Source organism: Seriola lalandi, unplaced genomic scaffold (genome assembly GCF_002814215.2).
Source record: "Seriola lalandi dorsalis isolate HSWRI2012SDOR001 ecotype SW California unplaced genomic scaffold, Sedor1 jcf7180002054185, whole genome shotgun sequence".
Lineage (NCBI taxonomy): Eukaryota > Metazoa > Chordata > Actinopteri > Carangiformes > Carangidae > Seriola > Seriola lalandi.
Window position 1 is genome coordinate 3,667 of NW_019524738.1, and position 14,184 is coordinate 17,850.

At 43.4% G+C, this 14,184-nt stretch overlaps 1 protein-coding gene across 1 annotated transcript; it reads left to right on the forward strand.

Annotated features, from left to right (window-relative positions):
* Positions 1 to 2,199: 2,199 nt before the first annotated feature.
* Positions 2,200 to 13,341, forward strand: sema3b (sema domain, immunoglobulin domain (Ig), short basic domain, secreted, (semaphorin) 3B; the record flags this gene model as incomplete). The annotated part of the gene is made up of 14 exons (XM_023403837.2): positions 2,200 to 2,319; positions 2,417 to 2,510; positions 2,759 to 2,878; positions 2,998 to 3,140; positions 3,322 to 3,440; positions 4,350 to 4,418; positions 5,305 to 5,449; positions 6,908 to 7,127; positions 7,221 to 7,312; positions 7,424 to 7,465; positions 8,024 to 8,181; positions 8,288 to 8,343; positions 9,401 to 9,540; positions 9,907 to 13,341. Coding segments are annotated over 14 exons (2,031 nt in total), but the record flags the coding sequence as incomplete, so codon positions are not given.
* Positions 13,342 to 14,184: the final 843 nt, after the last annotated feature.

Genomic DNA, 14,184 nt, shown 5'->3' on the forward strand with positions numbered 1-14,184 from the left:
ATGTTTACATTTTCCTTACATACCAATAATCTTCTTCTAACCAACGTTCATTCATCTGGAAAAGACAAAGCAGCGTCTCTCCACCTGGACATGCTGAGTCTGTCTCTTGCTGACAGTCAGTGCTGGTTCCTCTTATTGAGACGATGTATGACTGATCTTATAAACAAGGCTCAGAGTCTGCAACCACACCAGCAGCTCTGAGGTCGTAGGCACAGCAAGCTAACATGCTAACATGCTAACATGCCACGTTAATGTAAATCACAGTGACGTTGATGCTAATCACAGTGATTTTAATCAGTGATTTTAATGTTAATCACAGTGATTTTAATCAGTGATTTTAATGTTAATCACAGTGATTTTAATCGAAGTGATGTTGATGTTAATCAGGGATTTTAATGTTAGTCACAGTGACTTTAATGTTAATCACAGTGATTTTAATGTTAATCACAGTGATTTTAATGTTAATCACAGTGATTTTAATGTTAATCACAGCGATTTTGATGTTTACTGTTTGTAATTGTCACAATCAGAGATCAGTGTATAGCTATAGTTTATATCCATTAGTTTGACAAATGTCAACACTGCTCCACTGTTGTTTGATCCAGTGACCAGATTCCTGGACTCTAACACTGGACTCCGTTGTGGATGTAACGGCTGTCACCTCTGTGTTCAGTCAAAGCCTCTCAGTCATTAACTTTATTAAACATTCTTGAACAGAATCTTTGTTCTCAGACAGAAAGAAAGAAAAACAAAAACTTTTACAATGATGCAATACAATACATACAATGTGTTTAACAATATGAGTGTCAGATAAAAGAGGTACTATTCAAGCTTTATCATAAATTACATGCACTAATGTCCATTTAACCATGAATGGGTGATGATATATTAGAGAAACACACATTTAGCTTTAATAATGAAACCCAGAACAATAATACACATAAATGCTAACGTGAGACAGAGAGAGATGGACATCAGCAGGAGCAGAAGGACAGATAAAGACTGAAATAATCAATAGGTAGATCAGGTTAATCATCTCTCGAATGAAAAGACGTCACAGGAGAACAATACAAAGAGCTGAAGCTCTGTGAGGTCACTGTGAGGTCACAGCCCGCACTTCACTCACTGTTTCTACTAATGAGGCAGTGGTAAGTCAAAGGTCGACCAGTGAACCCTTAAAAACACACACACACACACACACACACATACACACACACACACACACTAAGGAAATGTGATTGCTGGTATAATTCACCTCCCTCTCTCCTCCTTCCTTTTCTCTTTCTCTTTTGTCACATCAAAGAAATTACTGTCAAACCACTTACTCCCTTACCTTCCTCTGCCCTCACACACACACACACACACACACACACACACACACACACACACACACACACACACACACACACACACAGAAACATGTGTATTCACACCAACAGCTCCAGCTCTAACTCCCTGGTGTGTTTCAAATGCTGAAAGTCAGGGCTTTGTTCTAATGCATTGAGGGGTGTGTGTGTGTGTGTGTGTGTGTGTGTGTGTGTGTGTGTGTGTGTGTGTGTGTGTGTGTGTGTGTGTGTGTAATGAGCCACAGTTCCTGTGCCACTGCTTCCACACCCTGGTCTTTCTGTGTGTCACCCTCTGGTGAGGCAGAACAGTCAGAGGAAGAAAGACGTTTGAAGAAAGAGTCAGAGAAAAGAAAACAGAGAAACATGTAAAAAAACACATGAGTGAACTAGACTCCATCATGGACACACGTGTCTGTGGGTCAATAACCTGCTCTCACACACAGAGCGGTAACCATGGTGAAACTACTTGATGTGAAGGAGGGTAAATACAGATAAACAGATGAACAGCACCATTCTCATATATGTACATTACATATGAAAACAGCCTCCAGGCTTAGTATAAAGAGTGAACAGGTAGAAGTCATAGTTTAATTAAAGCTCAGTGTGTTGTATAAATTTAAACGGTCGTTAGTTAACGGGCCTTGTGTTTCTGTGGGTCTGTCACCCGTGACTCAGTCTGGATGTTTCCCTCCAACGTGACTGTTTTTATAAACTCCGTCAGTTTGACACTAAATTAACAAAAAGAGTATTTTCTTACACAAAGGTTTTCTCTGTGGTGTGTGTGTGTGATGCTCTGAAGTGCATCATGGGTAAACTGACCCTGTGTGTGTGTGTGTGTGTGTGTGTGTTTCAGTCTGACTGTGTGAACTACGTGAAGATCGTACACCACTATAATCGCACCCACCTGTACGCCTGTGGAACCGGGGCCTTCCACCCGACCTGTGCATTCGTAGAGGTGGGACACAGGATGGAGGTGAGGCGTAACAAACACACACACACACACACACACACACACACACACACGCATAAGTGAGACACGTTAAACACACTTCTCTCTCTCTCTCCATCAGGACCATGTGTTCAGGATCGACCCGTCTAAGGTGGAAGATGGGAAAGGGAAGAGTCCATACGATCCTCGTCACAACGCTGCCTCAGTGCTCGTCGGTAACTAAACACAATATCAGCCTATCAATATGAGCTCATCAATATGAGCTCATCAATATGAGCTTAATATCTATTAACTGGATGTTTCTGCATCGTATCAGAACTGATTCAGTTCAGAAAACGGAGCTGATGCCACTTCACGAGTGTATAATCGTAAACATTTTATTTTCATACATAGTTTGGTGTGTGAGTCATCATTAAAACATTCCCAAGCAATCAATGAGTTATTGATTAATTCTGTCTCCTAGGTGATGAGCTGTATGCAGGTGTGGCCACAGATTTAATGGGGCGTGACTTCACCATCTTCAGAAGTCTGGGGAAACGCCCCTCCATTCGCACCGAGCAGCACGACTCACGCTGGCTCAATGGTGTGTGTGTGTGTGTGTGTGTGTGTGTGTGTGTGTGTGTGTGTGTGTGTGTGTGTCTGAATCTGATAGTTACCTCTGGAGAAAACACCAGAATAAAAATCGTCTCTTTGTTTCATTAGAACCAAAGTTTGTTGGTTCCTTCTGGGTCCCGGAGAGTGAAAACCCTGACGATGACAAGATCTTCTTCTTCTTCCGTGAGACGGCGGTTGAGGCCCAGGGACTTGGAAAGTCCACGTACTCCCGCATCGGACAGCTCTGCAGGGTGAGAGATTGTTCATTTTCAGTCCAATATTTTAAATAAAGTTGTGACAAACACGCCAGCGTTCACCTGCTCCTGGTTGTTTGATACTGTAACAAAATAATGTCACGTTCTGCTGCTGAAGCTTTTATTGTCTTCACACTACAACAGTGTAAAAGTTCATTTCCTGTTGGTGTTCACCCAGAATGACATGGGAGGTCAGCGGAGTCTGGTGAACAAGTGGACCACGTTCCTCAAGACCCGTCTGATCTGCTCGGTACCAGGAGCCGACGGCAGCGACACGTACTTTGATGAGCTGCGTAAGTTCACCTCACCGTGCACACTCGCCTCACCGTGCACACTCACCTCACCGTGCACACTCGCCTCACCGTGCACACTCGCCTCACCGCGCACACTCACCTCACCGTGCACACTCGCCTCACCGCGCACACTCACCTCACCGTGCACACTCGCCTCACCGCGCACACTCACCTCACCGCGCACAGTCAGAGGGCCCGTAACCGTAACCCTAACTGTATCAGCTGATTATGACTAAGGGAATACCATAAATGTTTGAAATAATAATTAGCCTTACTTCATGATTAACAAATACAACTAAATTGATTAAATTAAACTATATCAATCAACTTTCATATCAGATTTGAACAGACCATAGTCCCAACAAAGACAGATAAAGAAAATGCTACTTACATTGAAAATAAAGGCACAAGGTGGGAGGAGGGACGTTCACAGGTGGAGGAACCAACACTTGGTGCCTCCTTATGGAAAGGAGGGAATATGAATCTGCAGTTTCTAACATTATGTAAAGCTAAAAGTTTGATGTAACATGAAGACACAGCAGGAAACTCAAGTTGTCTCATGGGTCTGTTGATCCTGAACACAGCCCGCATCAACGCACATGCTGTGAAAAGGTCACGCTGTTTTACTTCCTGTCTCCAAAATATTCTGCAGTTTGATGAAGAAGAGGAAGAAAAAGAGAAACACAAGGTTGAGATTTAGGCTGATTTTCCGACCTGACTTTGTCCGTTGGACTTTTACCCAGAAGCCCTTTCTGTGGGTGCACAGGGAGAGGAAGTCGAGGACAGCATTATAAATTAACCAGGATTTTTGACCTCAATTGCAGATTATTATTCAGCCCCGAATTTCTGCAGAGCTGCAGGAAGCATGAGTGAGAGATTTTTGGTAATAGATTCTGGCCTGATCCACAGCCAGTGTTTTCCTGTGGCTGCAGACTCGTATGACAAGAAGCTATAATGTGTTTTCAGTGGCCAGGATCCAGAGGTGAGGCTACATGAAGCGTGCTGTGGGCGGAGGAAATATTTCATGATGAAGTCATTCACTCTGAACTCAGTCTGTCGGTGCCAGTTCATGAATATTCACAACTCAGAGACGCTTTTTTAAAATACGACCCCTCCTCCAAACACTGATTGTCCAATCACAGCTTAGCAACTACAACTAGGCAGACAGGCATGTGGAGCTTTGGCTTCTCCACCTGCTGAGTGTTTTATTTAACCCTTTAAAAACTGAAGACACAGAGTCAAAGTCTAGAGAATGGACCAAACTCTGTGTGTGTGTGTGTGTGTGTGTGTGTGTGTGTGTGTGTGTGTGTGTGTGTGTGTGTGTGTGTGTGTGTGGATGTTACTGTGCCTAACCCCATCTCATCACATGGACATCTGACAGTAGTTTGAGCTCTCCATGTTTTTATTGATCTCTGATTATCTGTATCTGAATCAGGCCTTAAATCTACCTGAGGAGGTTTCTGACCTGAGACCAGATCTGCTGATCTGAACCAGCTGAACTGATTCTGCTGCAACTTCATCGTGTTACTTTTAATCATCCAGTTCTAGACTCTGTTAGACTGAGACTCAGAAACACATGATGAAATACTTTAATGGGACCAAATGTAGTTAAATGAACATTAACAGCATGAAGCTGAAGTGATTTTGTTCCAGGTCACGACCTTTAGTCGTCAGTGAAATGTGTCTTTGAAATAGTAGGACATGTCCACATGGCTGTTTATCTTTCTCTCAACCTTTTGACCTGACCTCTGTGTGTGTGTGTGTGTGTGTGTGTGTGTGTGTGTGTGTGTGTGTGTGTGTGTGTGTGTGTGTGTGTGTGTCAGTGTGTGTGTGTTTTGATCTAACCCAGCTCTCCGTGTCCCCAGCAGCAGTGTATTTAAAGGCTCAGCTGTGTGTCTCTACTCCATGAATGACATCCGGAGGGCCTTCCTGGGGCCCTTTGCTCACAAAGAGGGGCCCAACTACCAGTGGGTCCCCTTCCAGGGAAAAGTCCCCTACCCCCGCCCAGGAATGGTATGTGACTAACATCAATAAAGTTCAGCCATGATGAAAGCACAGGGACTTTACATTGTTGACATCACATCTGACAGTTATAGTTACTGGACACTTTGTACATTCAATTTTGAGTTATTGATTAAACTATCCAACAGTATATAAAGAAGCTGAAGTTTGCTCCACCTTGTTTACATGTTAATGCATCAGTAATGATAATCAGTATCATAGGATAATAACATGATGATGATGTTATTGGTATTTTCAGTAAGTCAGTAACAGAAGTGGAAACTGTGGCTGTTTCTCATGTTTCCATGTGAGACACTGAATCACGTCGTATTCACACACACACTGATGAATACATGAATGTGATGTCTTTGTGATCGTTCCACCACTCACAGGGGACAAACTCAGTGTGATGTATTTGTCTCTGTGGCACGTCTACACTCTGCGTCAGACCTGATTTCACCCTCTCGCTGCACAGTCAGTATGAGCTGATTAGACTCTGATTTTGTGCTGAGCTCAGCAGGATTTGTTCTGCAAGAGTTTCAGCTGTTTCTGCCACAGCAGAACAATCCCCTTTGTATGACTGCAGAATGGTAATTGTATTTGGCCTTTAGTAAACTCTCTCTCACGCCATCATCACCTCACGGGTTGTAAAATCAGCAGAACAAATCAAACTGAAAGAAAACAAAAACTGCCGATGAAGCAGAGTCAGTGTTTAAAATGCAGATCAACAGTTTTTCTCTGTAGGATGAAAACCACAAACGCATCACACTGTATTTATCATAAATATTATAATTAAGCTTTTAAGAAGAAAGTAGAAATATATGATGCTGCAGAACAATTTAGTAAAGTTTGAGTTTCCTGGGGTGAAAGTCCAGGACTGGAATTTTAATTAGATGGAAGCTGGACTCTGACCTGGAGAAAATCTCTCTAACATCCCTGTGACCCCCCCCCCCCCCCCCCCCCCGAGGCTCTGCGTATCAGGCCGCTGAAATACCGACACTTTACTGAGATAAGGTCTTAGATACTAAGACATTAAATTCCACTTTTCATGAACAAACACAAAACATATGTTCTCATCAGATATGAGTCTGAACATGTTCTGTGTTATTACATTATTATATTAAATCCCACTGTAGCAGTGGATTGGCTGGATTATTAAAGGTCTTTGACCTGCAGCTAAATCCTTTAAAAAGATCTGCAGCATGCACGTTCACATGATCATATGTTCACACGTTCACACGTTCACACGTTCACAAACTCTTCTGTCCACTGTGATTTCATCAGTATTCACAGTCTGTTCTTTATTGCTTTTCATCTTCACTGAAGCTGAACAAACTGTGGAACCAAAATAATCAATTAATGATAATTTGGAAAGTAATTTTTTCCTCTTCATATTTCTGTGAGATTTATCTTTGATCTTCAGTGGTTATAAACTTTATGACCTCATGAATTAAACTTGACTTCCTTCAGTGTCCCAGTAAGACGTTTGGCAGCTTCGACTCTACCAAGGGTTTCCCGGATGATGTGATCCAGTTCGCCCGTCACCACCCTCTCATGTACAACCCGGTTTATCCGATGAGCCGGCGGCCCGTCTTCGTCAGGACTAACGTGGACTACAGCTTCACTCAGATCGCTGTGGACAGAGTCAGCGCCGCCGACGGACAGTATGACGTCATGTTCATAGGAACAGGTGAGTGATCTGATGTTTTACTTTACATTTAAACATGAAAACAATGAAACACCTTGTTACAACACTGTACCTGTTCACCTGTACCTGTCTCAGACAAAGGGACGGTCCTCAAGGTGATCAATGTCCCCAAGGAAAGCTGGAACAACATGGAGGAGCTTCTGCTGGAAGAGCTGGAGGTCTTCAAAGTAAGTGACACGATCAGACTGAGAAAACATGGCCGCTCCCACATGTTCAATCATTTGTCTTTAATAATGAAAGTGAGGTCATTAACGATCTGTGTCTCTGCTGCTCGTCAGGATGCGTCATCCATCATCAACATGCAGATCTCATCAAAACGGGTAAGAACCTGTTTAATGAGCTAAACTGACTGAACTGAATCAAAGTGTCTGTTGTACAGCTTTTAATATAGTCCAGTGGTTCCCCACAGGTCGGTCGTTGTAAGTGACCGACTAATCATTTGCCAAACACGACAATTTTGTGAAAAGGTGTAATTATAAAAAATATATATATAAAAAAAACAAAATGATCTTTAGAAAATTATAGATGTTGAAAGTGTCCTTTCATTATTATTTCTTTTTGTATTGAGGCCTATCACTGTGATGAGTCAATGATAATGATCAGTCTGATCACACCCATGGAGTATCAAAATGGATAGCTCGTTAGCAACAAGGAAAATTTAAAGAAAGGAGAGTCAAGAGCTGAGAGAATGTATTTTTTGGCCTGCGTATCGTTACGTGGTCAGTTGTGGGCGCCAACATTTTTGAGATTTTCAAGTGTCTCTGACCTGGAACAGGTTGGGAACCACCGCTTGCACAGAAAGCTGCGTGGTTGGATTCAAACTGAATGTGAGTCTGATGTGGACACAGTTTAAACCTCATCCCTCTCTCACCTCACAGCAACAGCTGTACGTGGGCTCTGACACCGGCCTGGCGCAGGTTCCTCTCCACCGCTGCAGCGTGTACGGGAAGGCCTGCGCCGAGTGCTGCCTGGCCAGAGACCCGTACTGCGCCTGGGATGGAACATCCTGTACTCGCTACCTGCCCAACACCAAGAGGTCAGTGACATCATCACAGATGAACATGTGAACATTCATCACTTCATTCAAAAAACAAATAAAACCATGAAAACGCAGATTCCTAAAGGTTTCACTTTGTTTTCAGACGTTTCCGTCGACAGGACGTGAGGAATGGAGACCCCAACACTCTCTGCTCTGGAGGTGAGATTCAGTCTGTGTTTTAAACACTATTAATGTGATGACAAAAGTTTGAGTTGAACTATATATTATAAGTTCATTATTATTCAAGTTACAAGTGTTTACGATGCCAAATTTCTCACATGTAAAGTTCATGTTTTACATCAAACGTATCAATCTTATCAAACATGTACCTTCATCATATTCTGGTGCATCAGGAAATCAGTTGTTAGTGAAGCCATGACAGCTCTGAAGCTGTGATTGGTGGAGCCGTTCAGGTTTAGAGGTGTGTTGAATAAAGAAGACAAAGCCTCGCTCTGTTGCTGCTCTGACTCACAGAGACTCTTGGTATCTGACGTCTCCCTGTCCCACGTCCTCCTGCCGTGACCTCTGGTGACCCCTGTCCTCTCAGACCACAGTAGCAGCTGCTGTCTCTGTCTTTCTGCCACAGAAGTGAATCACTGCTCAAACTGGAGGAGTAACTCGATGACATCTTGTTGTATAAAACTAATGAAGGTCAGAGTCATTTCCTCTGATGGCAGCGGCTGATCTGGAGTCTGTTGTGTGTTAGAAAAGGATCATCATGTAGAGAGGTAGAGTTTAAAAAGTCAGACACTGATTCTCTGTGATGAGCTGTTGCGTCACAATAAAAGTCCTTGTTTGATAAAAGTTGAGATCATCCTCCTTCAGCACCGACACACTCACATGTTGTCATGATGTTGTCAGGATGTGTGAACTTTGTCATTAATCAGTATTCACTGAGAGAAATCATATGGTTTCGTAGTTTCCTTGTGATTCTCATGTTTGAATACATTTACTCACAAGACTGAGAACTGTTCTAATAATCTAGTTTATAGAGGAGGGGGTTTCAAGGTGAGCTTGTGTTTCATATCATCAGCTCAGGTTGTTTCTGTCCCACGTCCGGGGTCAGGTCCTCCTGTCTATCCTCTCTTCCTTCCTCTCCTCACCTTTCTACATTGTTCTGTCTGTTCTTTCCTTGTTTTTTCCATCCTGCTCCTGTGAGCCCACACTCCAAGTTACAGCAGACCCTCCATGTCTTTGTCTCTGCTGCCCCCTGCAGACCACCACAAGCACCGCGTGGCAGAGAGGAAGCTGTATGGAGTTGAGGGAAGCAGCACTTTCCTGGAGTGTATCCCCAAATCCCTTCAGGCCAGAGTCACCTGGACCTTCCAGAAACATCCTCAGAACCCCCGAGAAGAGGTGAGGGTGAAGAGACATTTACTGACCGGTCTTATAGGGGTTCTCCTGTGCAGATAATGTAAACTGTAGAATATAATCAGAGGCAATAAAAATGCAACTGGAATTTACTTTGTTACTGTACATGGTGACACTCACACACACACACACACACACTTCCTTTCACAACTTTTCAGAATAAAAGCTGACAATAGCTTGAAATAAAGCAAAAAAAAAAATCCGACAAAGATATTTTTTTCTTTTTAAATAATAATAAAAATAATCTGGCGGGACAGATGTTATTGCTGCCACCAGTTGCCGACCACTGCTGTAAATTTTATCCACACTGATTGGTCAGCTCCTTCATCTCATCTCATTTGTGTTTTCCAGGTGCGTCTGGACGACCGCATCCTCCAGACCGACAGAGGCCTTCTCATTCGCAGAGTCCTGAAGAGAGATATCGGCCTCTACCAGTGCCACGCCATGGAGCACGGCTTCACCCAGACCTTACTCGGCATCACCTTGGAGGTTGTACCTTCAACGTCCTCCTCAGTCTCCAACCTTCCCTCTGATGCCCCTGTCCGGTTAGACCCCCGCAGCGGAGGTGGGCCCCCGATGACCAATCAGAAGCTTTGGTACCGGGACTTCATGCAGCTGGTGGACCATCCCAACCTGAGCACCGTCGACCAGATTTGTGAGCAAGTGTGGGCACGCAAGAACGCCGGCAGTGACGCGGCGGACAAGGTGTTTCCCGCTCCAGGGAAGGACGTGCCGCCTCTGGGCCCCGCCATCCGCCCAGCCAACAAGAAGTGGAAGCATCTTCAGGAGATCAGGAAGGGGAGAAACCGCCGGACCCACGACGGGAAACCGAACCCCCGCGCTCCTCGCAGCGCCGGAGAGTAACGGCACGGAGAAAGATGGAGGGAGGAAAGAACTGATACAGGAAGAGAGGAGGAGAACGACAGAAAGAGACTGAGACCAAGAACTCCTGGAGGTGTCCACACACACACACACACACACACACACACACACACACACACACACACACACACACACACACAGCCACAGCACGTCCTCTATTGTGTATATTTATCTATGGATGCCCCCACTATATGGTAACCCCCCTGCATGTGCTGCCTTACTGCACGATCCCTTTACACTGGTCACTAGTATAGTTGAGTGTTGACGCAGGTGTGTGGGAGTGACCCACCTTTACCTGTGGGCAGTGAACTCACCTGTCATTCCCTTTGCCACTGACTGTACAGGAAGCACAGGACAAGCAGCTGACGTCTGTCTCTACATGATGTTGACATGTGGACACATGATATTAGTATGTGGACAGCTGGTCCAGGACAGTGAGAACAGACTGTCTGCGTCTCTCACCTGAAGATTTCACACCAATGTAGAAACATGGACTGGAGTGAACGAGTGGAGCGACGTGACAACTGGAACATACTGGTCTCTAACTGGAAACACACTTCACTATTTATATGCAACTGCACACGCATGCAGACAGATACACGTTTTAAACATGATTTAAATTGATCAACTTCCTGTGGTGCACATATTTCCATTCACCTCACTTCACCTGTGTGTGTATCACATGATGCAGTCACAGATCAGCTGGTTCTATGATTCAGCAGGTTTCCTCAGACACACTGAGGCATGTTAAAATCAAATCACAACATAGTGCAGTCATGGTCAGAGAGCCAGATATGATTATAATATTTTACTGGTCCAAACCACTAGAGAATGACGGGCGCAAAAACTACTGTCACTCCACGATGTGAGAGAAAGATGTTTACAGACAAGTCAGTCTGTAAAAGTCCATGAGACCTGGATTACATCTAAACTAATGTTAATTAGCTTTAAATGTTATGACATGATTCAAAACCTCACTATCAAATTCACTATTTATTGGTTTGATTTGACTGTGTTCAGTGTTTTGTGCATTAACATTAAGGAGAAATCATGAACATGGTGGTTTGGGTGGGAGGCTTAATAATAATAATCATAATAATCATAATAATAATAATAATAATAATGATGATGTGATGGGGAGGATAAGTTTGATAACCCATCTCTCTGGGTACACTTTATATATTAGCATGATATTTATGAGTTTTTTTGTATTCAGTGGTTCTTCTTATTCCTTCTCTTTTACACTGTTGTTGCATAATGTTGTTTGTGATAAATACATATATGCAGATATTATGACACGACAGAGGCTCCTCATTCAGCACAGAACAATGTAAAGAAAGCTGTTCTTCTACCCACAATGCATTTTACTGTTGGCAAAAAAAGAACTTCCATCTGACTGTTGTGGTCACTTGTCATTGTAGTGTTAGTCATTACTCATCGACTTTTGCTGCTTAACGATGTCATCTCTTCCTAACAACGGTTCTTCCTTCTCTCTCTGTGTATTACTTGTAAAGGAACAGTTTGTTGGTTGTCCGTGTTAACATGGTGTGTGTAGCCTGCCCCCTAGTGTCCATTGTGTGTACAGGCTCAGACGAAGAGCCTACCTGTGGTACCATACTTTATTATATCATAGTCTATCAACCTGAAAGAAAGAAACTGGCCTTGTAAGATAAAAATGCGTTTAGGGTTTACATTCATTTTGATTTTTACGATGGAAAAATGATCTAATTTGTGCTGCTGCCAGAAACTTCTCAAAGGCTTTAAAAGATTTCCAGTTCACTCAGACAAAATGTATTTTTGTAACAGTATTCTTCTACATTTGGCTTTGGTGAGTTCACACAGAGAACTGAGTCCAGAAACTGGCCCTCGGATCAAAACCAGGTCCTGGTCGCAGGAGGACCAGGAGGCAGCACAAACTGGGTCTGTGAGTGGGTTTTAGATGTGTGGAGTCGTTGTTGTTATTTATATACCTTCTTTATAGACATGTAATTAACTCTTTAAACTGAACTGACTGATGCCTGTAAAAGGGACACTCTGCATTCTGACGCCACATTCAGGTACAGAGGAAAAAAACAGAATCAAGTTTTTAATTTTTTTCAAGAGTTTAATTGTAGGAAGATGTTGTTGGTCTGTGCTTGCTCCAGTTCCTGCATTTAAACCACACAACCACTAATTCACTGAATGGAGATTCTTCCTTTAAAGAGACATTGGTAGTGATGTCAGACATGACCGAGTCTCCCTTTTCAGACAGCTGTTTTGTGCTCTTTTGAAATTGCATGACCGATGTTAGTGACTGACGCGTTGGACAATGGTGTGGTGGCGAGAAAGAGCGAGAGAAAGAAAGCACAATGTTGAATATTATTATTATGTATTTATGTGCAAAGATAAGCTGATATGTTGTGGTGGATTTTTATTTTTCTTACATCTGTATCATTCATGTTCTGCTGAAAAGGACTCATTCTCAACATTTTTGTACCTTACAGCCAATGGGGAAACTTCCTGAACACAGTGTCCAATCAGAGTCTTTGTAGTTCACATAGCCCTCCAATCAACACTCCTGTTGTATCCCATGCCATGTGACGCACCCCTGTGTGACAGCTCAAAGGAGAGGTGTTAGTGTGTGTGTGTGTGTGAGTGAGTGAGTGAGTGAGTGAGTGAGTGAGTGAGTGAGTGAGTGAGTGAGTGAGTGAGTGAGTGAGTGAGTGAGTGAGTGAGTGAGTGAGTGAGGGTTTAGGGGGAAAGCAGAGCTCTGTATATAATGGCACAGGAACAGTGGTGTGTGCATGCTTCGAGCGGCTGAAGTTAACGTGGTGCACTGTAATTCTCCCAGAGGTCTTTGTGAAATGTCATGTCAGATTGTTTTTGATTAACACAATAAAAATATGCAGTTACTTAAAAATGAAATCCTGAAATCTGTTCTGAAGAAATCCTAACAGCGTTTAATGGAACTCGAAACAAACGGTTCATTCAGATCCTTGTTTTATTTAATCCACTTGTCTCAGCACTGGAGCCTAAATCATGTCATCTGCGTTATTACCACATGGGGGCAGTTGTGCTGTGATGTATGGTGAGAGGTAAGAATCTCAGAGAGGTAACCTACTTCTTTTTAATGACTTTCCACAGTTTGTTAGTGTTAAAAGTCTAATTTTTTGTCTGTGTAAAACTGTTAAAAAGCATGTGTCATCCACACAAGCTGCCGGTTCCTTTCCTGCTACAGCAGAGGCCAGTGATTGACCTTTGACCTCCTGCACAGGTAAGCACAGGGTCAACTGACCAGGTGAAAAACACATAAAGACTAACAAAGAAAAACACACTAAGAAAGAAGTTCCTTGTTGTTGCTGACATCATCAGCTAAAACTAAAGTCCAAAGGCCAAAAGCTAAAGGCCCCCCAACCCCCAACCCCGTCTGTCTGACTCTCCCTGAACATCCCTCTTCTTCCACCTGTGTCAGTGTCTCCATCTCTGACACTCTGTAGTGGACTCTGTGGTAAAGTGGTCTGTAGTGGACTCTGTGGTAAAGTGGTCTGTAGTGGTCTCTGTGTTAAAGTGGTCTGTAGTGGTCTCTGTGTCAAAGTGGTCTGAGTGTTAAAGCGGTCTGTAGTGGTCTGACTTTTTTTGCCTTACTATACTATGTAAAAAGACATGCAAATGGGGACTAGGCTAATGGGATACTCTGTGAATGGTTGTCTGTCTCTATGTGTTTGCCCTGCGATGGACTGGCGACCTGTCCAGGGCGTACCCCGCCTC